Genomic DNA, 26,449 nt, shown 5'->3' on the forward strand with positions numbered 1-26,449 from the left:
CGGGCGGAGCATAGCGACCCGCGGGGCTGCGCACCGAGACCCGCCGTCTCGGGGCGGACACGCGCGTCGCGCCTTGCGCAAGCTCTGCTCCCGGTCCCGGGATAGCAGCCGGGCCCTCGAGTCACCCGCGTCGCCAAAGTTTATCTCGGCCGCCGAGGAGTCGCGGGGCTGCGCTTCTCCCTGGCGCCCGGCGACACCAGCTTCCTATCCCGGGACCCCGCGGAGGCAGCGTGCAAAGTCGGTCCCCAACTCGGGAGGTGCCGCCGGCCTGCGCACGCGCGCCGCCCCCTCAGCGTCCTCCCTGTTGTGCTCCCGGGGCTCCTTCGCTCTGCCGAGCCGCTCGGGCCGAGATCTGCGGCCGCGCGCCCGCGTGCGCCCCCGGCGCTCCCCCGTTCGCCCCCGGCCGCGCCTCTCCAAGTTCACGAGTTGCACAAGTTCGCGGACAGCGCTAGGCCCGCGCGGGCCATGGAGGAGGAGCGGGGGTCGGCGCCCGCCGCCGTGTCGGCGCTGGAAAAGAACGTGGCGGAACTGACCGTCATGGACGTGTACGACATCGCGTCGCTCGTGGGCCACGAGTTCGAGAGAGTCATCGACCAGCATGGCTGCGAGGCCATTGCTCGCCTCATGCCCAAGGTCGTGAGGGTCCTGGAGATCCTGGAAGTGCTGGTCAGCCGGCACCATGTAGCTCCCGAGCTGGACGAACTGCGTCTGGAGCTGGACCGGCTCCGCGTGGAGAGAATGGACCGCATCGAGAAGGAACGCAAGCACCAGAAGGTGGGCGGAGGCCTTAGTCTGCCCATCTGGCCAAGGGGCGCTGGAACCCTGGGCCCTTCTACTCTGGGCAGCTCTCCATGTGGATGCCCGTGTACACAGGGACTAGAGTAGCAGAGGATGTGCTGGGTGAGGGAGGGAGGCCTCTGGTCCTCTTTGCCCATCCTGGAGCAGAGGGCATGTACTAGCTGAGTATGTGACCTTGGGTAAGTTACTGAACCTCTCTGTGCTTTGTTTCCTGGTCTGTCAAATGGTGATCACAGTAGGACTTGGCTTGCATATATTAAGTGGGATGCTATAGATACAGTACTTAGATATTATTCTATTCCAGAAAGGAGATCAATTTCCAGCCACCTACCAACCCGACCGTTCATTGTGACCAAGGTGTGACACCGGTAGATCAGGCATCTTTTCATCCTGCAGAGCTGTCAGAGTGAGCTCCAGCTGTGAACCCCCTGTCTTGGGACATAGTTGTAACTTTGTTTCCAGGGTTCCCCCAGTTTATTCACCTGCATTCTGGGGTGCTTTCCCTGCCTTGATCTTATCTTCAAGCCTCATAGATTATGAGGTAAGAATTATCTCCATTTTACAGATGAGAGAACAGAGGGTCAAAGAGTGGAGAGAGGGATTTGCCTCACGTTACTGATACTTGTCCAGGAGGAGATAGATCCAGTGTCTCCCACTCCTTCCTGCTTTTATTGGAGGACTGGATGCCAAAGAGCGGCTTTCAGGCCCAGCCTCTGCCTCAGGAGCAGTGTTTGTCTGAGCCTAGAGATCAGACCAAACCAGACTAGGTGCCTGGGGAAAGGAAGTGGGAGACTTGTGGTTTCCTGCCCAAACCTCAGCTGGGGCAGCTTCTGGCAGACCCTTCTGACTGAACCAGAGGAAACTCCTTTCCCCTGGATCCTGGAACCTGTTCTGGCTTGCTGTGTGGCCTCAGAAAGTCCAGCTGGCCTCTCTGAACTTCACTGGCTGGCCATCCTCTATTGTGTACTGTGTAGATGGATCGTGAGTTTTCAGACAGTGGCCAAAGCTAGGTCTTCGTCTTTACCTTGAGGACAGACCTGGCTGTGTGCAAGAGCAGTGTGGCCAGGGTTGGCTGTGTTTGTCCCTCTAGTCCTGTGTCCTGGGGTCAGGAAGGAAATTCAAGCTCTTTAGAGTTCAGCAGCACTTCCAAGGTCATGCTGGGAACCGGAAGGTGCCTCCCTCTTTCCTATAATTAATTTCCAGCCTTAGGATTGGGGACATTGGAGCCAGACATCTGGGTTTCAGACCTCACAGTTGGTAGGCAGTGCACTTTGGGGCAGATTACCTGTCTTCTGTGTGCCTGTGTCCTCAGTTCCCACCCTGGGGAACAGCGATGAGGATGGGGTGGGGGTGTTAGTGGACATAAAGTGCACAAGTCAAGCCTGGAGCCAGCAAGATGGCTCAATGACTAAAGGTGCTTGTCACCAGAGCCTATGCCCCAAGGCTTGTAATGTTAAGTCTGGGGAGACACACTTAGGTGCTTCCAAGGATTATTGGGGCCCCCTCCAGGCATTCTACTCTTCTCTAGGTGTTCCACCTCTCCTGGGGGCAGAGGTATGATCCTCCCGTGCTAGGATGGAGGGGCTTAGACCAGGTACCCCAAAAGTCCTGGTAACTCTTCTGTCACTACCTGACCCTTTAGTTCTACAGCTGGGCTGGGCTGGGCTGGGCTGGACCAGGCTGTGCAGCAGTGCTATCTCAAGTCACTGAAGTCAGGTGGAATTCTCAGCTTGACTTGTCCCTTCTGGAATGCCAGCAGCTGCAGCCAGCTAGTCAGTACCCTCTGTGCCCCTTCCTCCAGGCAGGCCAGGGCTGTTTGTAAACAGCTAGGTCTGAGTTCCTCCCTCCCCATCCCAGGCCCCTTTGTGTGGTTTGCTTGGGGTTAGAACAGGTTCATCTGAATTTTCTTCTGTAGCTATGGAGGTTCTGTGAGCTATTTTTTTTTCCACAAGAATCTTAGCATGCCTTGATCTGTCTTGCCTTTCTCCCCTCTTTCCCTTGGTCTCTCTGTAAACATGGCTTCAGTGAAGACTGTGCCCTGTCCTCCCACAGCTAGACTCACTGGATGCAGCTCATCAGTCCCAGGTCATAGACCTATGGTGTCTGTCTCATTACTCAGTTCGAAATCCTATGGACAGACCATGGTGTGCAAAGTGCCCTCCTGGGTATGGTGGATGATACAGAGCAGGGGAAGAAAAGGCGGAAGCTCAAGTCAGGCAGCAGGTGGGTAAGAGAAGATGGGGAAATGCAGAGAGCAGTGACTGTATGTGTGCACCTATAGACAACACAGCCTGTGTTGCTCACTCAGTGAGTGTGTGTGTGTGTGTGTGTGTGTGTGTTTTCAGAGCTGGCAATTCAACCCAGGGTCTCCTGCTTGCTAAGCAAGCCCATAACCACTCACACCACCAAGCCCCAAATGGACTTTATGAGCAACTCCCATGTCCCAGGCACTGTTCTGGGCACTGAAGGGAGAGATGAGGGCTTGGCTCTTGTGGGCCTGCATTTTTAGTGCAGCACCATTCAATAGCAACAGAATGTAACTTGCTGTGATACTTGAAGTAGTTAATTTTAATTCCTGGAGCTGGGTGTGGTGGTGCACACCTTTAATCCTAGCACTTGGGAAGCAGAGACAGATGAATCTGTGAGTTCAAGCCTAGTCTGGTCTACATATTGACTTTCAGGCCAGCTGGGGCTGCATGGAGACCCTGTCTCAAAAAGACAAAAAAAAAAATTATTTCGTGGAATAGATACTAGTATATCCAGAATATTTTCATTCTAACAGATTCAACATAAAAATTATTTTTTGTTTCCTTGTGTTGCTAGAGATCAAATCCGGGGTCTCACACTGCTAGGCAAGTGTTCTACCACTGAGCTCTACCACCAAGCCCCAGTGTAAAAGTTATTGAATACTTTATTATTTATTTATTTATTTATTTTTATTTATTTATTTTTGTCTTTTTGAAGTGGAAGCAAATTCAAGGTTTCCTATATGCTAGGCGATTTTTCTGCCCTGGAACTGGAGTTAGGAATGGTTGTTAGCTGTCATCTGGGTGCTGGAAACCAAACATGGGTCCTCTGCAAGAGCAGTCAGTGCTCTTAACCGCTGAGCAATTTCTCCAGACCAATATTTTTTGAGACACGGTCTCCCTGTAGCCCCAGCTAACCTGGAACTCACTATGTAGACCAGGCTGGCCTCAAACTCAGAGGTCTGCCTGCCTCTGCCTCCCAAGTGCTGGGATTAAAGGCGTGCCCCACTATGCCCACCTATTTTATTATTTTTATTTTATTTGTATGAGTGTATTGCCTGCATGTGGTAAGTGCCATGTTGTGCAGTGCCTGTGGAGGATTCCCCTGGAACTGGAGTTACAGACAGTTGTTAGCTGCCATGTGGGTTCTGAGAATTGAACCTAGGTCCTCTGCAAAAGCAGGCAGTGCTCTTAACTGCTGAACCATCTCTAGCCCCTTATTTATTTATTTTTATTTTATGTGTATAAGTATTTTGTCTGCATGTATGTAACTGTACCCATGTGTGCAATGCTCGTAGAGGCAGGAAATGCTCGTAGAAGCAGGAAAAGGGTATCAGATCCCCTCAAGCTAGAGTTACAGACAATTGTTAGCTGCTATATGGGTGCTGGGAACCAAACCCCGGTCTTCTGGAAGAGTAGCCAGTGTTCTTAACCCCTGAGCCATCTCTTTAGCCCTTATTTACTATTTATTAACTTAAAAAAAATTTTTTTTTTTTGGTCTTTTTGAGATTGGGTCTCCCTATATTCTTGGCTGGAATTCGCTGTGTAGACCAGGCTGTCCTAAAACAGAGATCCACCTACCTCTGCCTCCTGACTGCTGGGATTAAAAGCATGTCCTATCAAGACTGTGTACAATTTTTATTATTTATTTTTATTTATTCTTTTTGAAACAGGGTGTCATGTATCCCAGGTTGGCATCAAACTTACTATAGAGGATGACCCTGAACTTCTGATTCTCCTGCCTCTACCTCCTTGGTGTTGGGATTACAAGTGTGGGCCATTAGGCCCAGTTTATGCAGTGCTGGGGAACAACCCTAGGACTTCATGCAGCTAGGCACATCCCCAGTCTGCGTTCTTTTTTTTTTCTTTTTTTGTATTAAAAATATTACATTTATGGGGCTGGAGAGATGGCTCAGTGGTTAAGAACACTTAATGTTCTTGCAGAAGACCTGGGTTTGAATCCCAGCACCCACATGGCAGCTAACAACTGTCCGTAACTCCAGTTCCAGGGGATCTGACAGCCTCTTCTGTCCTCCTCTGGCATTGCACTACACGGATGCACTTACTTACATGCAGGCAATACTCGAATACACATAAAATAAAAATAATAGTCCAGGCATGGTGGTGCACGCCTTTAATCCCAGCACGTGGGAGGCAGAGGCAGGGAGATCTTAGTGAGATCAAGGCCAGCCTGGTCTACAGCGAGTACCAGGCCTCCTGGGGCTACAGGGAAACCCTATCTCAAAAATCAAACCAAAAAAAAAAAAGCCAGGAATGGACTTCTTTAAAAAAAAATTACATTTATTTATTCGTGTATTTTTGTGTGTATGTGTATGAGTGTTTACGTGCTACGGCCTGTATGTGGAAATCAGAGGACAGCTCCTAGAAGTCAGTTTTCTCCTTCTACCATGTGGGTTCTAACAGGTCAGGTTGTCAGGCTCATCTCACTGGCCCCCCATTCTTGTAACTCACCTTCACCACGTTTCTAGTGTGATAAGGTAGATGCACTTAGGGAGTTCATAGAACAGGAAGAGGGCATGTGTGGCTGGACAGAGTGAAGAAAAGAGGAGTGGGAGAGGAGGCTGAGGCAGTGCTGACTGAGGAGGCTGGGGAAGGAATGAGACGTGTTCAGAGGAGTTCAGCACTCAAGTCACAAGAAAACTTTTCGGCTTTGTGAGGGAGGATATAGTGCTCACCAGGCACCGTGGCTCATGCCTGTAATCCCAGCACCCGAAGGCTGAGACAGGAGGATAGCCTTGAGTTTGAGGTCAGCTTCAGCTACAGAGTGAGATCCTATCTCAGAAAATGAAAAAATAAAACAAACAAGAAAAAGATTCAATTCTTCATGGACTGACTCCCTACCATCAACTAGAGCTCATTAAGAAAAGAAAAAAAAAAGTCCTGGGCATGGTAGCACACATCTTTAATCCCAGTATTTTGGAGGCAGAGGCAGGTAGATCTCTGTATAGCTCATGCTTGGTATGTACAAAGCCTTGGGCTCCATCCTGTACACCAAAACTATAATAAAAAATAAAATCAAAGTATCAGAAAACTTCCACTGATTTGGGACACTCTAGGGGATCCGCCTGCCTCTGCCTCAAAAGTGCTGGGATTAAAGGTGTGCCCCACCATGCCTGACTGATACATATATTTTTAAAATACTTTATTTTTTTTAATGTATATGAGTGCATTGTCTGCATGTACATAAGTGCACCTGTGTCATGAAAGGCCTGTGGAGGTAGAGGAGGGCATTCAGATCCCCTGGAACTGGAGTTAGGACAGTTGTTAGCTGTCATGTGAGTGCTGGGAATCGAACCCAGGTCCTCTGCAAGAGCAGTCAGTGCTCTTAACCACTAAGCCATCTCTCCAGCCCCAACTATAGATATATTTAGTCATGGCCTCTCATTTCCAGAGGGTAACAGTTTTCTGACAGTGCAAGTGGGCTGTGGGTACTTCTTTAGGAGATGAGTGCGGGATGACACTGGATGTCCAGCCACCTGGCTGGCCTATGGAGGGCTATAGGAAGAATGGAGGTCAGGCACATTGTCACTGGGCTCTCTGCCTTCTGGGTGCCCAGGACTGGTTCAAGCATTTCCTGTTCAGTGACAGCCTCATCTTCCAAACAACCCTCAAAGGAAGATGAGGTACCCATTTCTGGGGTACCGAGGAACGAATACCCTTCCCAAGTTCAGCTACTTGTAGCTGAAATAGATTTTAAGCTTCGGTTGATATATCCAAGCCTGTACATGCCTGTAATCCCAGCTCCTGGGGAGTCTGAGGCAGAAGAATCAAAAGTTGAAGACCTGCCTGGACAACTTAGTGAGACCTTGTCTGAAAAGAGGGCTGGAAATGTAGTTCAGTGGTAGAGCTCCTGTCTAGAATTCCTCCAGTGAGAGGCTGGGCACATGGCTCAATGGTAGAGCCCCTGCCTAGAATCCCCCAGTGAGAGTCTGGGGGTGTAGCTCAGTGGAAGAACTCCTGCCTAGAATCCCCCAGTGAGGGACTGGGGGTGTGCTTCAGAGGTAGAGCCCCTGTCTAGAATCCCCCAGTGAGGGGCTGGAGGTATGGTTCAGGGGTAGAATACTGGCCCAGAATCCATCAGTGAGGGGTTGGGAGTATGCCTAGGTAGTAAGTACTTCTCTAATGTGTACCAGGCCTTGGTTCCATCCCCCATGCTTCAAAATAAGCAAATGGCCTGACAGGCTACAGACTGTAGGCCTTCAGCTTTGATTTTATACAGGCAACAGCATTGGTGCTTTCTGACCTAGTACATACCTCTTGGTGGATGTTCTCATGTTCAGAATTAAATAGACAACACCCCGGCCACTTTTTAAAAATATTGTTTATTGGCTGGGCGTGGTGGCGCACGCCTTTAATCCCAGCACTTGGGAGGCACACGCAGGCGGATCTCTGTGAGTTCAAGGCCAGCTGGGGCTACAAGGAGACCCTGTCTCAAAAAGACCCCCCCCCTCAAAAAATATATGTATTGTTTATGTGTGTGAGTGTTTTGCCTGCATGTACGTGGACCTGTGTATGCAATGCCTGCAGAGGCCAGAAGAGGGTGTTGGATTCCCTGGAACTGGTGTTAAGGACTGTTTGTTGTTAGCTCCCATGTGGATGTTGGGAACTGAACCCAGGTCCTCTACAGGAGTATCCAGTGCTGTTAACCACTGAGTCAGCTCTCCAGCTCTCCAGCTTTCCATCCACCCTTCCCCCAACTTTTTTTTTTTTTTTAATCCTTTTGAAACAGGGTCTCCTCTGTAGCCCCAGCTGACCTGGTCTGTTTAGACCAGGCTGGCTGGCCTCAATCTTACAGAGATCTACCTGCCTCTACTTCCAGGAGTCTGAGGACTAAAGGCAGGAGCCACTATACCCAGCTCTTTTTAAAAAAAATTTTTTTTGAGACAGGGTCTCCCTGAAGCCCCAACTGGCCTGGAACTCACTATATAAACAGGCTGGCCTCAACCTCACAAAGATCTACCTGTCTCTGGCTCCCAGGTGCTGGGATTAAAGACATGCGTCACCATACCCAACTTTATTTACTTTTAAGGCCTATAGCCCAGGTTGACTTCCAGCTTGGAATTTTCTTGCCTCAGCCTCCTGAATTCTGGGGTCACAGGCTTATTTAACCACGCCCATCCTGGAATCATGTCTTCACTTCTCTTGGGCAGATGAGGGTGGAATCACTGTATCCTGGATCACTCTGTTAGCCTCCATACTATTCTGGGGAACATTGCCACCAGTCATGGTAAGGGTGGTCAACCCTTGCTCTTACTTTTTTTTTTTTTTTCCTCGTCTTTTTGAGACAGGGTCCCCCTTAGTCCCTTTTGAAGAGATGTTCAGGAATGTCAGGGACCCCATGGGTTATCCAGACAGCTGGAGGGAGCAGTGTAGCTTTGCTCTGTTGCTGGTGGTTTTGAGAGGTCTTCCTGGCTTTAGTGGAGGATTCCCAGCATCTTGCACAAGTACCCTGAGGGCCCCTGGCTGCCTTGTCCAGCACCTCCCCCTGCCTCTCATGACTAAAAGCCCCACAGACTGAGCAGCTCTCACTTGGCAGGCCTGGGAGACACTGGATGGCTCTGACTTTGCCATGCCCCTTGCTGTCCCCCCACAGGAGCTGGAGCTGGTGGAGGATGTATGGCGGGGTGAGGCACAAGACCTCCTGTCCCAGATTGCCCAGCTTCAGGAGGAGAACAAGCAGCTCATGACCAACCTCAACCACAAGGACGTGGGCTTCTCGGAGGACGGGTTCCAGAAGCAGGAAGGTAAGGCGGGGCGGGAGGTAGGTTTGTTCAGCCCATCAGTCATCCCAGCATTCTGGTGGCTGGAGGCCTCAATTCCCTAGTCTTTTGCCCCTGTGGGTATGTGGAGTCCCACCCTAGCTCCCACAGAGAGAATTAGCTTAGGCTCAGTTTGCAGATGGTGACAGGGCCCAGTCAGCTGTTACCAATTTCAGTCCTCATACCTGGCTCCTCTGTAGGCCCAGGACCCAGTGGACAAGCCAGACCCTGGCCTCCTGAAGCTAACACAGAGGAGACAGGCAGTAAATATGTGACCAAATAAAGATGTCCTAGTTCCAGATGGCCAGCGACTACAGGAGAGCTAAGATGGGGACATAGGGTTGCAACCTGGGGTTAGGTTCAGTTATCAAGGTGGTCACAGTATACTTCTGATGAATTGGTATAGTGAGCCACACCAATGTCTTGGGCAGGTGCCATGTCCCAAGGCCCTGGGGCATGAAAATTTGAGAGATTCAAGTGGAGGTTTGTTGGAGGTGAAGCCAGAGGAGTCAGTGAGAGTCATACCACCAGGCACCTTAGAGGTCAACATTTGAATTTTCCTCTGTGTCCTGCTGTCCCAGACACAGCATGACCAGTGGGCAAGTGGGGACAACAGCTCAGATCTGATCAGCACTAGAGACCATTAAGTGCCATTAGACCCATAAGCAGTTATCTACATTAAACATGGTGGTGCAAACTTTTAATTCCAGCACTCAGGAGGCAGAGGCAGATGGATTTCTGTGAATTCAAGGCTAGCCTAGTCTACATAGTGAGTTCTAGGACACAGGGCTCCATAGTGAGACCCTGTCTCAAACAAACAAGGGCCAGTGAGATGATTCAGTAGATGAAAGCATTTGCCACCAAGCTTGAAGACCTGAATTAAGCATGGTAGAAGGAGAGAATTGACTTTTCAAGTTGTCCTCTGATTTCCTCACAAGTTTGCATACTTACACACACACACACACACACATACAGAGAGAGAGAGAGAGAGAGAGAGAGAGAGAGAGATGAATAAATGCACTAATGGACATTGATGTTATTCCCTGTTTTGAGCCGATTGAGTTCAGAATCTTCTGCAGTGAGAGTTGTAGTATTTGAGGTGCTTCTTTCTGCAAGATAGCTACTCCTTTTTCTAGTGTTTTCTGATAATGATATTTGTCTATGGTTTCACCTACATGTCACATGTATCTATTACTTTATTCATAATTGATTCCCAATAAGTGTCCAGCTCTATCATTCTCTGACTGAACCTGAAACTGGACATTTTGTTTAGTCTGGCCAGTCAGTGAGCTCTGAAGATCCACCTGCCTCTGCTTCCCAACCCGGGGGTTGCAAGTGTATATGACAATACACGGCTTCTACTTAGGTGCTGGAAATTTGAACTCAGATCTTCAGTTTTGCACAGCAATTGCTTTTACATACTGAACCATCTCTCTAGCCCATAATTATTATTTCAAACATTTTCTTCAGCACTGAAGTTTACAACATAGCTATAAACAACATAGCTAAATTTTGTCCTATTTTGAAAAAAGGGACACATGTATACACATGCAGATACACACAGAGAGAGAGAGAGAGAGAGAGAGAGAGAGAGAGAGAGATGAATAAATGCACTAAAATTGAAAAGAAACAAAACCACAAATTCTGGGGCTGATAAGACCTGTGGAAACAACAGAAACACAGTTGACTCCAAGAGTGGAATTCTCTTTCCCTTGGAATTCCTTGTTGAGGCAGGATTGGTGGATTAGAAACAAAGTGGTAGCAGTAAGCAACATCATGTCTGGTGCCAGATCACCCAGCTTAGTCTCTTGGCCCCTGCACTCACCTGCCCATGGGTTGACCACATCAGACCTTTGTGTGCTAATTTCCCTGTGTGGTGAGAATGGGAGCTATCAGGGTACTCCCTCACAAGTGTGTTTCAAAGATTAAATGAGTTGATTCAGGTAGAGTGCTTAGAATTGTGCCTAGCACAACCCTGGGCTTGTGTTGGCTCTTATCACCATGAGCTCTGAGTGTCTAGTTCAACCTTCTTACTGAACAAATGAGAAACATGAAGACTGAGAGGGGGGAGTGATTTATCCAAAGTCACACAAGTTGGTGGCAGTCGGGATCAGAACTGAGACCCACTGGAATGAAGCTTCTTGAAGAGAACTTAAAGCTCTGAGGAAGTCCTAGATAGGGGCCTGATGGAACCCTGTGACTCAGGCTGGCAAGGGGACAGGAACCCCCATGATTTGGGCCACCTGGTGTTCTGGTGCCTGGATGCTTAGGGCTTCCAGACACAAGCTGCTGCAGTGATCATTCAGTGGCTTGTTTACTGCTGATAGAATATCTGCCCTGTGTCTACCCTTCTGCACTGTGGCATGAAGGAGGCAGGGAGCCATGGAGGACTTCAGTCTCCCTTCTGCAAGACCAAAAAGAACAGGATTGGGAGAGTGAGGCACAGGATACATTGTGTCCCTCCACGAAGGTACTGGGTGAGAAAAACATTAAGAGAGTATGGCAGGTGGATAAGTCACTAACAAGCCAGGCACACCTGCAATCCCAGCACACAGGGAGACTACCACAAAGCCACAAATTCAAGGCCGGTCTGAACTATACATAGCGAGTTCTAGTCCAGCCAGGGCTACATAATAAGACCCTGTGTTGAGAGAGAATGAGGGCTGGCAAGATGGCCCAGCAGATAAATGTGCTTGCCTCATAAGCTGGGCAACCTGAGTTCAATCCCCAGAAGGTGAGAGCCAACTTTACAAAGTCTGTTGTCCTCAGACTGTTGCACATGCATACCCACATCATACAACACAATAGTAATAATGATAAAATAAATTTTGAAAAGAGAGAGAATGCAGCAGCCCCTTCCCTTCAGTTCTGACTGTCGGGTCCCACCCCATTCCTCTTCAGCCATATGCCCCCACCAATCTGTCTTCTCCCTCTGTGGATTCCCCTAGTTCAGATGTTCCACAGATCATGTCCCATAACCTGTGTCTCTTGCGCCTGGCTCCAACATAGTGTTTCCAAGCTCTATCCGTGTTTTATTGGATGTCAGTGCTTTCTCCATTCCTTTTCATAGCCGTGTCATCTTCGATTGCACAAATGAACCATATCTGTCGTTTATCCACAGATGGGGTTTCAGATTTTGTCCACCTTTAGGGTGCAGTGAACATCTTTTAGGAGTTTGTAGGTTCCACATCTAGGAATGGAACTTGGAGTCATGTAGGAGCTAAGCCAAGCTTCATCAGGGAACTAGCCATCTTGTTTTTGTCTGTGACATTCTTGTAGGGCACCCAGAGGCCTCTGGAGGTAACGTGGGATCCTGACTGCCTGCCCCAGTGCAGCCTCAGAGGCCTCAAGGCTCCAGGCCCCAAAGCCCAGCTCAGAAATGCTTCCTGGCACAAGTGTGCTCACAGCAGGTGTGGCTCTGCCTCTGCCACTTTGCAGATCTCTGTGGGCTACTGTGGGTCAGCCCACACATGAGCACATGAGATGCACTTAGCAGCATTGAGTGTGAGGCCAGCTCCTGTGGGGCCAGCTGGGGAGCCACGTTCTTCATGCCTGCAGCCCCTACCCAATCAAGGCCACCACTGCCAGGTTGCCTTCCTGATTATTTTTATTTTACACCGGAACCATAGGAACACAACAGGGACCTACCAAGCATTCCTACACCTACTAGAGGAACAGACATAGGGCCAACAAAGAGGGTGGCGCTGGTGACCTGGAGACTTCGTCAGGTGTGACATGATGCAGGACAGTGGCCAAGGGTGATCTGAGGCTTTGGGATACAGCCATCTGATTTCTGGAGAGGGGAGTTGGGGGAACAGGGGTGCTCTGAGAAGTACAACAAATTAAGTAGCCATGAAATCACAGGGCGGGGAATGACAGGTGCCCAGCCATTGGTTTTACAGAAGGGGTGCAGAGGCACTCTCAAGGTCTGACGAGGGCCCTGGGGCTCTGAGGCATGGCTTAGTCACCAGGAATTGACCACACTTACCATTTTCTTTGCTTTTGATTTTTGTTGTTTTTTTCTTTGAGACTGGGTCTTCTGTACCTCAGACTGAACCCAGACTAGAACTAGATGTGGCTGAGGGTGACCTTGAACTTCCTTCTTTTTCTTTGTTGGTTTTTGGCTTTTTTTTTTGAGACAGGGTATCCCTGTAGCCCCAGATGGCCTGGAACTCATTATATAAACCAGGCCTCCTGTCTCTGCCTCCCAAGAACTGGGATTGAAAGCGTGTGCCACCATGCCCAACCAAACCTCTTTTTGTTTTAAAGGTTTATTTTTATTTATGTGTGTGTGTGTGCACACATGTGTGCAGGTGCACTCGGAGAATAATGTCAGATCCCCTGAAGCTGGAGTTACAAGTGGTTGTAAACTGCCTGTTGTGGTTGCTGGAAACTGAACTCTGGTCCACTGCAAGAGCAGTAAATGGTATTAACTACTAAGGCATCTCTAGCCCCTGACTCTGAACGTCTGACCTTTTCTGTCTCCACTTGTCAAGTGCTGAGATAATCACCACTCCCGGTTTTGAGACCTTTAAGCTGGAACTCTTGTTGCATAGAACTCTGGTTTATTCTTTTCTGTTGCTGTATAATGTTTCCATGGGTGTGAATACCACTGTTTATTCATTCTGCTGCTGATGGCCACTTCAATTCTTTCTGGCTGGGAGCCATTGAGAACAAAGCTTCTGTGAACATTGTACATATAAGATTGTCTCTTACCTTTGTCACTAATATGTCTGGGTCTTTCTGATGGTCATATGGCACTGCAGGGTCTTACCCAGGAGTGCTTACCACAGGGTGCAATTGCTGGTGCAGAGAGTGCATGTTGATCATAGTAGATTCAGCCGTGTGGAAGGATTGGGATTCGTTCTGGGAGACAGTTGACCATTTTGTTGGTGCGCAAAGATCACAGCATGTATTTCACGAACTAAGACCCCTGTGATGTCACTAGTCACCCATTGTTGACTGAAGTGGCTTTATGCCACACGTGAGTATATTCCCCAAGTTCCACAGACCCTGGCAGCCCTGGTAAGAGGCCAGCATCTGCTTCCCATAGGCTCTTGGCCCTCTCTATCTGTTGCATAGTAACCATTCTGTAGGGAGATGCCTAACTCCATCTCTATATCACTTCCCCACCAGGTGACTTCTCTGCAGGTACCTGCCTCCTATTGGAGTGAGACCCAGCAGCAGTTGCAGAGAGGAGGTGCAGTAGCCTCAGAGGTTGATGTGATGCCTCCCTCCCCCCCCCACCCCCCAGAGGAGAAGGTCCTGGTTCTTGAGTGATCTCCTTCCTATGTATAGTGTGGCCAGAGAGAGGCTGGGAAAGCTGCAGTATACCCAATTTACAGATGAGCAAGCAGAGATTCAGATTGTAAAGCCCTTTTGAAGCCACTGCCACAAGCCTCCCTGCTGCTCCCCAAGGCCTCCCAGTCTTGAGCGCTCTGCTTCTGGCCCTCCCACTTCTTCCCTGTGCTAGAACCATAAGACCTTCCCTCCAGCTGACCCTTCCTGGCCCTCTTGGTGTGGCCCTTCTGCTTTCTGCCTTCCCAACTCATTGAGATTGAGGGACTCTTGTCCCCAGAGAGGAGCGTTGACCTGGCATGGCCATCAAGGCCAAGCTTCCCATCAATCAGTTTTCCAAACTTCAACCTGGGTTGCTCTTTACCTACAGGAGGCCCCTTTGGGGCTTCCACTCAGACTCTCATCATCATCACTGGCCTCCCTTCCTCTGCCCTTGGTTCTTGGTGGAAGTGACCCTCACTTGAGGGGAAGGTTCCCTGCCCCCCATCCATGTAGAGATCCCTGATCACTCATTCTCAGCCCCTGAGCTCCCTGATATTTGTCATTGCTGGTAATGATACGTTTGCCTGGCATCCACAGATCACCAAGAGCAGTCAAGTTACACATATTGTCCATTGCAACCTGGGACTTGCAGTGTCGAACACACAGGGTTCTATGGGGTAACATTTTGTGTGTCATACACAGTCAGTGCCTGCAGATGGCGCTGCTTGGAGAAAGTGTAGACTGGCATCTTCCCTGGAGTGAACTGTGGCAACCTTGGTGGCAGGATGGCCTGATGTCATGGGACACTCAGGTAGTCTCCACACTAATATTACCTTTTGAGCAACTTGTAGAAACCTGACCTGGGTCTCAGTTTTTCTTTTTCTCTTTTTTTGGTCTTTTTGAGACAGGGTCTCCCTGTAGCCCCAGCTGGCCTGGAACTCACTATGTAGACCAGGCTGACCTTGAACCCACAGAGATCTGCCTGCCTCTGCCTATCAAGAGCTGGGATTAAAGGCCTGAGCCACCATGCCCAGCTCACCTCAGTTTTTTGTATCTGTAAAATGGGACTGGCATTAAAGCAGTGCTGAGAAAACCCATCTCCAGGGTGGACTGAGGGTCAGATGCAGAGGATGAGGCTCTGGTCTCCTGGCCAGCTGGGGTATCTACTATGTGGAAAGCCATGGGTAAGAGACATTGAAAGCAGAACTGTGTTCTCTAGGATTGTCATTGTAGATGACTCAAGTTCTGAAGGGTACTGACTCACATCCCCTGGCCTAGTGGCCCTAGGTCTACAGACAGTCGCAGATTCTGGCTCCTGGCAGTACCCCCCTGTGTGGGAACATCCCAGACAAGAATGCAGAGCTGGGTGGAAAGATTCATAGGTGAAGTGACCTATCATGTCAGAAAACCAGACCGTAAATGTAGGCACAAGATGGAGGCAGAGAATGTGACACAGACAAGAAAGGAGGTGACATGTGTCACTGAGACAGACTAGAACAATGTAGCCACAATGGGCAAGAGGCTTGGTGTGTGTGCCCAGTGTCTCCAAAACCACACCCAGTCCATACCTATCTTAAACTTCTGGCTTCTGGAAGTATGAGGGAAGAAATTGATTTATTTTTATTCATTTGTTTGTTTATTTGTGATAGGGTTAGTGTTGGGAATCACCCTTGATTGCTTTTCCATGTTATTCTTTGAGGCAAGATCTCGCAATCAAAAACCAGAGCTGGGGGTGGAAAGATGGCTGGATGGTTAAGAGCACTGGATGCTCTTGCAGAGGACCAAGGTTCAGCTCCCAGCACCTACGTGGTGGCTAACAGCCATCTGTAACTCCAGTTCCAGGGGCTCTGACACCCTCTTCTGGCCTTTGCAGGCACTGCACGACACATACATGCAAGCAAAGCACTCATAAAATAAAATTAAAAAACAGACAACAAACAAAAAACCAGAGCTCACCAGTAATGCTAGTTCCACCAGCCAGTCCCATATCTGCCTTCTGAGGCTGGACTTAAGGACAAGCTGCCACACCCACCCAGCATTTACATGGTTCCTAGGGATCTGAGCAAGGCAAGAACTTTAACCATGAGCCATCTCCCCAGCCCTGATTTCTAATTTTCTTTTTTACATTTTTATTTATTTAAGGGGGGATGAGGAATCATGCCACAACATACCTGTGGAGGTCAGAGGACAACTTGAGGGACATGTGGGTCGTGGGGATCAATCTCAGGTTTTCAGGCTTGGCAACAAGTTCCTTTACCCATGGAGCCATCTCAGTGGCCCTGCTTTCTGATTTTTTTGTTTGTGTGTACATTTGTTTTTAGAGAGGGGTCTCCCTATAGCTGACCTGGAACTTGCTCTGTAGACCAGGCTGGCCTTGACTACACAGAGATCCACCAACCTTGACCTCTTCTGTCGATGGTCTATTGGAGTGGGTTAGAGGAAGGTGGCTCTGGCTGCCCACCAGGTGCCACATCCTCATGGACTATGTGTTGACACTGTCTGTCCTCACAGCTACCCTGGGTACGAGCAGCTGTTGCCCCTTTTCATGGAGCTAGAAAGTGAGGCTCAGGCTAGCTCAGAACCATAGAGCCAATAAGCAGGAGTGTCAGTGTCAGCTTTGGAGGCCACCCTGTGGGTCCCTGAGTGATGTTGTGTCAGTCAGATCACAGAATGCAAGGTGTGGTGAAGGGGAGACATAGGGGGTTTTCAGGGTGTGTGGAAGAGGAGGACCTGTGTGCATTGGGGAGGAGTGAGCTTGCAGGGAGCCTTGGAGATCAGTAGGAAGAGCTTCAGGCAGAGGAAACAGAGTGGGAAGGCAGTGAGAGGTGGGAATGTACTCTGGGGTGGAGGGGCAGAAGCAGGGGAGGCTGCACCCCTGGAGACAGTTTGGCTCTATTACAGTGAGACAGCATATTACAGGAGGCTTAAGCAGAGGAGGAGGGTGGCTCACCTGGTCTCACCTTCACATAGGCATGTCAGAGCGCGAGCGGCAGGTAATGAAGAGGCTGAAGGAGGTGGTGGACAAGCAGCGAGACGAGATCCGGGCCAAGGACAGGGAGCTTGGCCTAAAGAACGAAGATGTCGAGGCTGTAAGTGACCAGCCCTCATCTCAGACTATTCTCCTAGCAGAAACTGGGGTCCTCCACATGTAACCCCCACATCTGTGTATCATTCCATGTCAACAGAGTCATAAAAATATAAACCAGTTTAGGAGCTGGAGAGATGTCTCAGTAGTTAAGAACACTGGCTGTTCTTGCAGAAGACCTGGTTCAAATCCCAGTACCCAGAAAACAGCTAACAACTGTCAGTAACTCCAGTTTCAGGGGATCCGACAGCCTCTTCTGTCCTCCGCTGGCATTGCATAACACGGGTGCACTTACCTACATGCAGGCAATACATGCCTACACATAAAATAAAGTAAAAAATAATAAAATATATATATATATATATATATATACCAATTTCAAATGAAAGTGTCTGATAACCAAGCTACCCCTGAAGAGTTTTCCCTTGTGCAGTGCACAACCTATGCTGCTGTACATGGGAGCCCCACATGATGGTCTCTCTCTCTCTCCAGCTGCAGCAGCAGCAGACCCGGCTAATGAAGATCAACCATGACCTTCGGCACCGGGTCACGGTGGTGGAGGCCCAGGGAAAGGCCCTGATTGAGCAGAAAGTGGAGCTGGAGGCAGATCTGCAGACCAAGGAGCAGGAGATGGGCAGCCTGCGAGCTGAACTTGGGAAGCTTCGAGAAAGGCTTCAGGGTGACCACAGCCAGAACGGGGAGGAGGAGGCAGAGGTGAGCAGGAAGCTGATGCTGAGGGATATGGGAGAGTGGTATGTGGGCCCGCACCAGGCCACAGAATGGTCTTGCTACCCTCCTGTTCACTACAAAGTAGGAGGCACAGAGAGAACAAGCTGCTGGCTTGAGGACACACAGATAGGGAGGGGCAGAGCTGGGCCAGGAGCCCAGGACTCCAGCATTCCAACTCAGGGCATGAAGCTCAGCAGTGGTTACTGAGCACCATTCATTCATTCAGTCAGTCAGTCACTGAGTGACTACTGGCTGGGTAGTAGGCACAGGGGACAGAATGATGAGAATCATCTCTCCCTGGTCACTGTCCCTAGAGTTTACATTTAGCATGGGAGACACTGCCATAATCACCACAGGGGCCAGCAGTTCTAGACAAACACCCACTAGAACTGAAAACAAGTCCATGTAAAAACCTGTATAAGGGGTTAGTCGGTGGTTAAAAGAGCTTGCAACTCCTCCAGAAGAAGTTACAGGGCATGGTGGCTCATGCCTTTGGCAGGTGGATCTCTGTGAGATCAAGGCCAGCCTGGTCTACATAGGGAGTTCCAGGCTAACTGGGGCTACAGAGAGATTCTGCCAAAACAAAAAACAACAACAAAAAAACAGGAAGATGCAAGTTCACTTCCCAACACCCACATCAGGTGGCTCACAGCCACCTGGAACTCCAGCTCTAGAAGATCTAACGCCCTTTTCTGGCCTCCATGGGTACCTGCACTACTCATGTGCATACACACACAGACACAAACCTATATAATCTGGTGTGGTGGCTGGCTCATGTCTGTAATCGTAGGATTTAGCAAGTTAAGGCCAGATGAATGCCATAAATTCCAGGCCAGCCTGGGCTAAAGTAGACCTTGTCTCAAAAAAAACAAGTCAGGGAGCTAAAGAGATGGCTCAGCAGTTAAGAGCACTGGCTGCTCTTCCAAAGAACCCAGGTTCACTTCCCAGCACCCATGTGGTGGCTAATAATGCCTATAACTCCAGTTCCAGGGGATCTGGCACCCTTGTCTGGCCTCTGTGGGCATTGAATGCATGGGTGTACTTATATACAGGCAAAAACCCTCATACATAAAATAAAAATAAAAATGTTTAATTAAAAAAAAAAAAGTCAGATGTGTGGGACACACCTGTAATCCAACCACTTGGGAGGTGGAGACAGGAGATCCTGTCTGAAAAACAACAAAAACTTTACATAGTTCACAGTACTGTTGCTTATAAGACCCAAAAGGTACAAACAGGAGTAGAGATCATGACTATTCATTAACTTGAGTGTATAGAGAAGTATGGCCCATATACATAGTGGACTATGACTCAGCCCTAAAAAGGAATGAATCACTGGCATGCGCTAAGCTGCAAATGAATCTTTAGGACAGGAGGCTGATCTGGAAGGCTGACTCCATGCCCATGGAGCCCGGAAATCCAGGACAGAGTGTTGATGGGCAGGGTGGGGCAGGGCCTGGGGCTGTGGAGAGTGACTAATGGCACAGGATTTCTTTAAGAATGAGGGAAATGTTCTAGAATTAGACATCAGTGATGGTTGCATACCCCTGAATGTTCTAGAAACCACTGAACCTTATGCTTTGAAGAGTAGGTTTTATGTGATTTATGAGGTTTGTTTGTTTGAGACAGGGTCTCATTATGTAATTCTGGCTGGCCTCACTATATAGACCAGGCTTGGTCTGGAACTCAGAGATCCATCTGCCTCTGCCTCCTGTGTGCTGAGATCAAAGACTTGTGCCACTGCACCCACCATGAGTTTGTTTGACATTTTATTACTGGCAGGGGGTGTGCCACAGCATGTGTGTAGAGATCAACACAACTTGGGAGAGTTGGAGCTCTCCTTCCATCGTGTAGCTTGTGGGTTCAAACTGAGAGTAACAGTACCCCCCACCCCCAGGCAGATGTCAGGAGAATTAAACATCACTTTGGTTGTGGGCCAAGAGGCTTCTCCCGGTTGTAACTGGAACAATCAGTAAGTGTAAAATACCGATGGGTGGCTGGTGTGCAGAATGAGGGAGAGGCTCTGGTGAGGTCCAAGTGGTGGCTGGGGCCAGTCCTGCAGATTCCTGATGGAGAGGAGTTTGAACTGCACATGAGGGGCTAGACTGGCCACTGTGGGGGCTCTAGGGGTCAATGGCCCCATATAAGGGCAGATTGAGCACCAGTGGCCATTGTGGGGAGGACAGGACTCTCTTAGTATCTTGTGCAGAGCTGGAAAACAAGGCTTTGGGTAGGTCCTGCATTGGGGACCTGATCCCCAAGGCCAGGGCAGATAGACAGGGGAGGAGAGCTAAAGGCCTGGGGACAAGGATGCTGCTGGCCAGGTAGACTCAGCCTGCTGGGGCCTCTGAGAGGCATATAGAACCTCTCAGAGCCATCTTGGCATAGGGTGACACTGGACATATATCGGCAAGCCCTTGCCCTGGGGTGCCTCCTACAACTGGGGAGCACGGCCGAGATGCTAGGGTTTGGATAGGTTGAAAGTGAGACTGAAAAGCCCAATGAACTCAGTACACAGTTAGGGCTTGTGTTTAAGGTTCACAAACCCCACTGGTCTTCTGTAAAGTGATGAGCTTACAGTCAGCCGAGTTCAAGTTTGTGAGATGCTTACTTATCCTGTGAATCTGAGCCAGTTGCTTCTGACAAACCAGAATTTTGGGAGAGAAGTAAGGGAGAAGTCGTTAAAGGGACAGGTTAGGACCTGATTTTAGCTTCAAGTGTCATAAAGGTAAGTTACATGGTTTAAGGAAAGAGAAAGAAATGACTGATTATATAACTAAAAGCTTCAAGTTAGGGATTGCTACAGGTATGACTGGTTCCAGGTACTTAAGTTATGCTATCAAGAATTCTGCTCAGGCCAGGCATGGTGGCGCAAGCCTGTAGTCCCAGTACTTCGAAGGCAGAGCTGCAGGTGAGTTCAAGGCCAGCTTGGTCTACATAGTGAGCTCCAGGAGGCCAGCTCCCACTACAGGGAGACCTTATCTCAAAAACACCAAAAAAGAAAAGAATTCTGCTCAGAACTGTTTTGCTGCCTCTAAGTTGGTATCATTAGCAACCAGGCTCTTGCCAGGTTGGGGGATGAAGGAGACTTAGCAGAAAGGGCAGGAGTGTGGGTGGGTGGGATCACAGCTCCCTTTGCAACATAAATTATGCATGCTTCAAGTGTCACGTGCTCTGAGCTGTGGACAGAATGTGGATCCCTTCTCAGGACTTCTGCAGGTGTGATTAGCACTGGTGTTTCATGAATTATGAATGGGGAGGGAGATGTGCTGGGTACCTTGACTCTGTCATAATCTAGGCATGAAGTTGAGGGCAGGGGAGGAGGGGAAGAGGCCGGTGCCCAAAACAGAGCCATGGAGCTTGGGGGATCTCTCCTCCTCAGACTTACTGGTACTACACTCTTGGCTCTCAGGCCTGTTTCATCCTTACTAGGCAGGGCCTGAGCTAAACCTGGGTCCCTGTAGACCCTAGTGTCCATGAAACTCCCAGCACTGCTCCAGGTCCCTCCCATAAGGAGAGCAGGGGCACTACACACTGCCAGGCTGGCCTCAGCCTGGGTTCATCTGCTATTTCTGACAGCCAAGGAGAAGGACTGATGAGATAGCTCAGTTGACAGTTCTGGCCTTGCAAACATGAGGACCTGAGTTTGGGAACCTGAGTTTGGATCCCCAGCACTTTCATTAAAAAAAAGCTAGGTACAGTGGTTTACACCTGTTATCCCAGCACTGGGGGTTGGGGGATACAGGAGAGTCCCTGAGGCTCACTGGCCAGCCAGTATAGCAGAATTGGTGAGTTCCAGATTCAGTGAGAGACAGTCTCAAAAAATCAGGTGGAAGGCCAGGCATGGTGGTGAGCTGCTTTAATTCCAGCAATCGGGAGGCAGGGGCAAAGGCAGGTGAGTCTGTGAGTTTGAGCCCAGCTAGTCTACATAGTAAGTTTCAGGTTAGATAGGACTTCAGGGAGGCCCTGTCTCAAAAAGAACAACAACAAAAAATCAGGTGGAGAGCAATTGAAGAAGATACCCGATGTCCACCTCTAGCTTCCACATTCACACACAGGAATAAAAGCAAAGAAATGAGGGGTAAAATCCCCGGTTTTGCCTCTGACCTTGAAGCTGTGTGAAGACCCAGGATGCTTGTCAATCAAACAGGGTGCCATAGGGTCCCATGGCTTCTCCACTTGCTACCATAGGACCTGAGACCTGCCCATCACACTCATCTGACTGATGAGAAGGACAGCCCTGACCTGAGGTTAGGGATCTCAAGCAGCCATGGAGAATGAAGGGGATGGACAGTAGAGAGGCACAGTGGGCTGGCCCTCACCTATCCAGAGGGTCCTCTGAAAGGTTGAGAAGCTTGCCCCAGCACAGGCTGGTTTCCAGAAGAATGTGGAGCAGGCTATTCAAGGCAGGGAACAGCAGGGAGCCAGGATAGGGAATACAGTGTAGCTGGTTGTGGCTCAGTCCAGGGCAGTACTGGAGGTGGGAGATGGACGCTATGGAGGAATCCAGAGCTGGAGAGGAAACATTCACATTGTGGCCTCAGTGAGTCAGGTTTTCTCTTTGTTTTGCCCAATCCTTTTTTCTCTTTTTGTTCTTTTTATGGGTGTTTTGTTTTTTGACAGAGATTCATGTAGCCCAGGTTGGTCTTAAACGCCCTATGTAGCCAAGGAAGATGTTGAATTTCTAATATTCCTGCCTCCATCTCCCCAGTGCTGGCATTATGGGTGTGCACTTTCACACCTGGTTTGTGCAAAGCTGGCGTGTTGAACCCAAAGACTTGTGCATGCTAAACAAGTATACTCAGTGAACTGACCTACATCCCCAGCTCCTTTGTGGTATTATTTATTTTGTTTGTGTGTTACACACGATAACAGTGCATGTGTAGAGATCAGAAGACAACTTTTGGTCCTCAGTTCTCTCGTTCTACCACATAGGTTCCTGGGATTGAACTCAGGTTCGGTGGCAAGCACCATTACCCAATGAGCCATCTCACCAGCCCCTTTGTAGCCCAGGCTGGCCACAAACACCTAGTGATTGTCCTGCCTCTGTAGCTACCATACCCAGCTTTCACACACAATCCTGAGAACCTTCACTGTCCTTCAGTAGACAAGGTCTCCTGCAGACTTAAAAAAATTATTTTCATTTTATGTGTATGAGTGTTTTGCTTGCATGTAGGTAAGTGCATCACATGAATACAATGCCCATGGAGGCCAGAAAAAGGAGTTAGATTCCCTGGAACTGGCATTATCAACAGTTGATCCACCTTGTGGGTGATGGGAATTGAACCTGGGCCCTCAGCAAGAGCAACAAGTGCTCTTAACTGCTAAGCCATCTCTTCAGCACCCCTTCCCCCCGTGGACTTACTGCAGTTTATTCATGAACCACACAGTTCAGCCATTTACAGTATCCAGTGAGGAGTTTAGGGGCAGAGCTTAGGGATAGAGCACTGGGTTCCCACTCCCAGCACTGCAAAATAAATAAGTAGTATCCAATTAATTTCTAGGAAGCAGATCCTCAGGCAAAAATGAAGTATATAGGACAAGACTTGCCTAGAATCCCAGGCCTTGGAAGATGGAAGTTCAGGGTCATCCTCAGATATATATCAAGACTGAGGCCAACCTGGGCTACATGAGACCTTATCTTATTAAAACAATAGGGGCTGGAGGGTGGCTTAGTGGTTAAGAGCACTGTCTGCTTTTACAGAGGACCTGGATTTGGTTCCCAGCACCTACATGACAGTTAACGACAGACTGTTACTCCAGTACCAGTGGATCTAACACCCTCTTTTGACCTCCAAGGGCATTACATGACACAGGTGCAATTACACATAAAAAACAACAAATTTAAAAGAAGTTATGAGGTTGGAGAGATGGCTTAGCAGTTAAGAGCACTAGCTGCTCTTCCAGAAGACCTAGATTTGAATCCCAGCACCCACATGGTAGTTAACAACCATTCCAGGGATCCAACGCCTGCTTCTGATCTCTGAGGGCATTGCACAGCATAGGTGCACTTACATACATGCAGGCAATCAATACACTCATACACATAAATAAAATATAAGAAAAAAAATTAACAAGGGGGCTGGAGAGATGGCTCAGTGGGTTAAGTTCTTGCCGCACAAGTGAGGACCTGAGTTCAAATCCCCAGCACCCACATAAAGCTGGATGTAGCAATGCATGTCTGTAATCCCAGTGTTCCTATTACAAAATGGATGGCAGAGACACGAGACTCCCTGGAAGCTGCAGGCAGCTGACCTGCTGTACACAGTGGCAAACGACAGAGACCCTGTCTCACACAAGATGGAAGGCAAGGGCCAACACCCAAGGTTGTCCTCTGACTTCCACACATGAGCAGTGGTACTCAGCCCACACCCAGAAAAGTATTCAATTAGTGTTTTTATTGTATTCACCATATTGTGGGGTTGTTACCACCATCTGGAATGTTTCTGTCACCCCCTCAAAGAAGTGTCGGTCATCAGCAGTTGCTCCCCATATTTCCCCTTCCTTCTGCTGTCAGCGGCCTGTTCACCTTTCTGTTCTGGATGTTTCCCAGGGCCTGGCTGGCTGTGTCACACTGCCTGTTTTTGTTCTGGTTCTCAGGACTTGCATAGTTAACCTAGGAACCAGAGAGGTTTCAGATCACCCAGGACTACCTAGTGAAAACTTTGAAAACTTGTCTCAAAACAAAACAAACAAATCTTTTTTTTAAATTTTTTTTGAGGGTCTCCCTGTAGCCCCAGCTGATATAGCAGTCACTATGTAGACGAAGCTGGTCTCAATCTCACAGAGACTCACCTGCCTCTGCCTCCTGTGTGTTAGGATTAAAGGCGTGCACCACAGTGCCCTGCTCAAACAAGAAATCTTTAAAGCTGGATGTGTTGGCACATACTTGTGATCTGGACACTCAGGAGGCTAAGGCAGGAGGATTTTGAATTCAAGGTGAGCCTGGGCTACATAGAGAATTTAAAGCCAGCCTGGCTTTAAAGAAACCCTTTCTTAGATCAATCAAACAAACAAACAGAAAATCCCACAAGCCCCAGAGGGCTTGGTGGCTATGGTATGGCAGGTTTTAGGTCTTTCTCTGTACTCAAGACCCCTGAGTGATCAGAGCCCAATAGGCCAGGCTGCTCTGAAGTATGGTCACCAGGTTTCCTGATCCTGCAGCAGAGCCTTCCCAGGAGGCCAGGCCTATAGCTAGAGGCCAGGACCCTGCTCCCTGGACTTTCAGGCATCTCCTGGCACCTGTGCCCAGAGAGCCTCCAGGGACCAGCTTATCTGAGATAACCTGAACCAACCTGTGGTCCCCTCTTGGAATAAGCCTAGAAAGGCCTCTGATTTGGCCAAGTTGAGAGGAGTGGCTTCAGGCTTTCTGGCTGACACAGGCCCCATCTTGACTGACCACAATAGAGTTACTGCCCCCAACTCTTCTAGTACAAGTACCCAAAGTCAGGACTTCCGCACACCTGGCTGAGACTCATTCAAGATCTAGGGAAATTAGATCCTTCCCCACTCCCCAAAGGACTGTCCCTGTTCCAGAGAAGAAGCTCTCTGTGTCTTGACTGAACACAGCCACTACTGGGGGCCAGGAGACCCTGCCTGTCTGTGGAAGGGACCTTAGAAATAATACCACTGGATTCATTGAGCATGGTGGCAAATGACTATAATCCCAGCACTCAGGAGACTGATGCAGGGGGATGGAGAGTTTGAGTCTCTATATCTTAAAAAGTTAACAATTCAGTATATTTTAGAGCATAGCAAGGGACTAAACAAATGGGGGTTCACTGAGATATCTTGGAGAACACAGAGGATCATGTTTTCTTTCCTCCTGCCCACCTATTCTGCAATGGCTTGGACTCCAAGGCTCAGTGTGGGCACCTCCCCATGTTTCTCAACCCGCCCTGCGGCTCCACCATGCAATCATCTGACCTGCCTGGTAGGAGGTGTCTCCTTTCAGATGTCCCTTCCCAGAAAAGCCTGTCCAGGACTCAAAGCATCTCTGCTTGCACTCCAGGAGTCCTTGGCCTCTTGGTCCTGAGCCACCATCCTGACTGAAGTCTCCTTCTCCCTGTGGGACTGTAGGGCCGGGCTAGGAGGGATGCTATGTCCACCTCTGCACCCACCCCTTCATTCCACAGCCTGTTAACTGCCATCCTGGCCTCTGTGTACATGGGGCACTGGAAGCTCACAGGTGTCAGAGACACTGCACCCAAGATTAGGCCAAGTTGGGGGGGAGGTCACTTACTATAAAAAATGTAAAATGAAGGGCTGGAGAGATGGCTCAGTGATTAAGAGCACTGACTGCTCTTGCTGAGGACCCGGGTTCGATTCCCAGAACCCACATGGCAGCTACAACCCTTCCTTAACTCCAGTTCCAGGGGAATCTGAAGCCCTCTTCTGATCTCCGCGGCATTGCACAACATGGGTGCACTCACTTACATGCAGGCAATACACTCATACACATAAAAAATAAAAATAAGCTGGGCATGGTGGCGCACACCTGTAGTCCCAGCACTTGGGAGACAGAGGCAGGC

General features: G+C 49.2%; 1 protein-coding gene across 2 annotated transcripts in view; it reads left to right on the plus strand.

Annotated features, from left to right (window-relative positions):
- Rilpl1 (Rab interacting lysosomal protein like 1) overlaps positions 1-26,449 on the plus strand; it is a 45,740-nt gene continuing 19,291 nt past the window's right edge. The window contains exons 1-4 of one of the 2 annotated variants that reach the window (XM_017799722.2): positions 1-774; positions 8,659-8,809; positions 17,075-17,193; positions 17,682-17,903. In XM_017799722.2, coding sequence (XP_017655211.1) covers positions 466-774; positions 8,659-8,809; positions 17,075-17,193; positions 17,682-17,903 — 801 coding nt within the window. In that variant the 5' untranslated portion in view covers positions 1-465. The remainder of the gene's footprint in view (positions 775-8,658; positions 8,810-17,074; positions 17,194-17,681; positions 17,904-26,449) is intronic. The other variant, XM_008839290.3, reaches the window with a different exon arrangement.

The sequence above is a fragment of the Nannospalax galili genome, unplaced genomic scaffold (assembly GCF_000622305.1).
Source record: "Nannospalax galili isolate Female #2095 unplaced genomic scaffold, S.galili_v1.0 scaffold218, whole genome shotgun sequence".
Classification (NCBI taxonomy): domain Eukaryota; kingdom Metazoa; phylum Chordata; class Mammalia; order Rodentia; family Spalacidae; genus Nannospalax; species Nannospalax galili.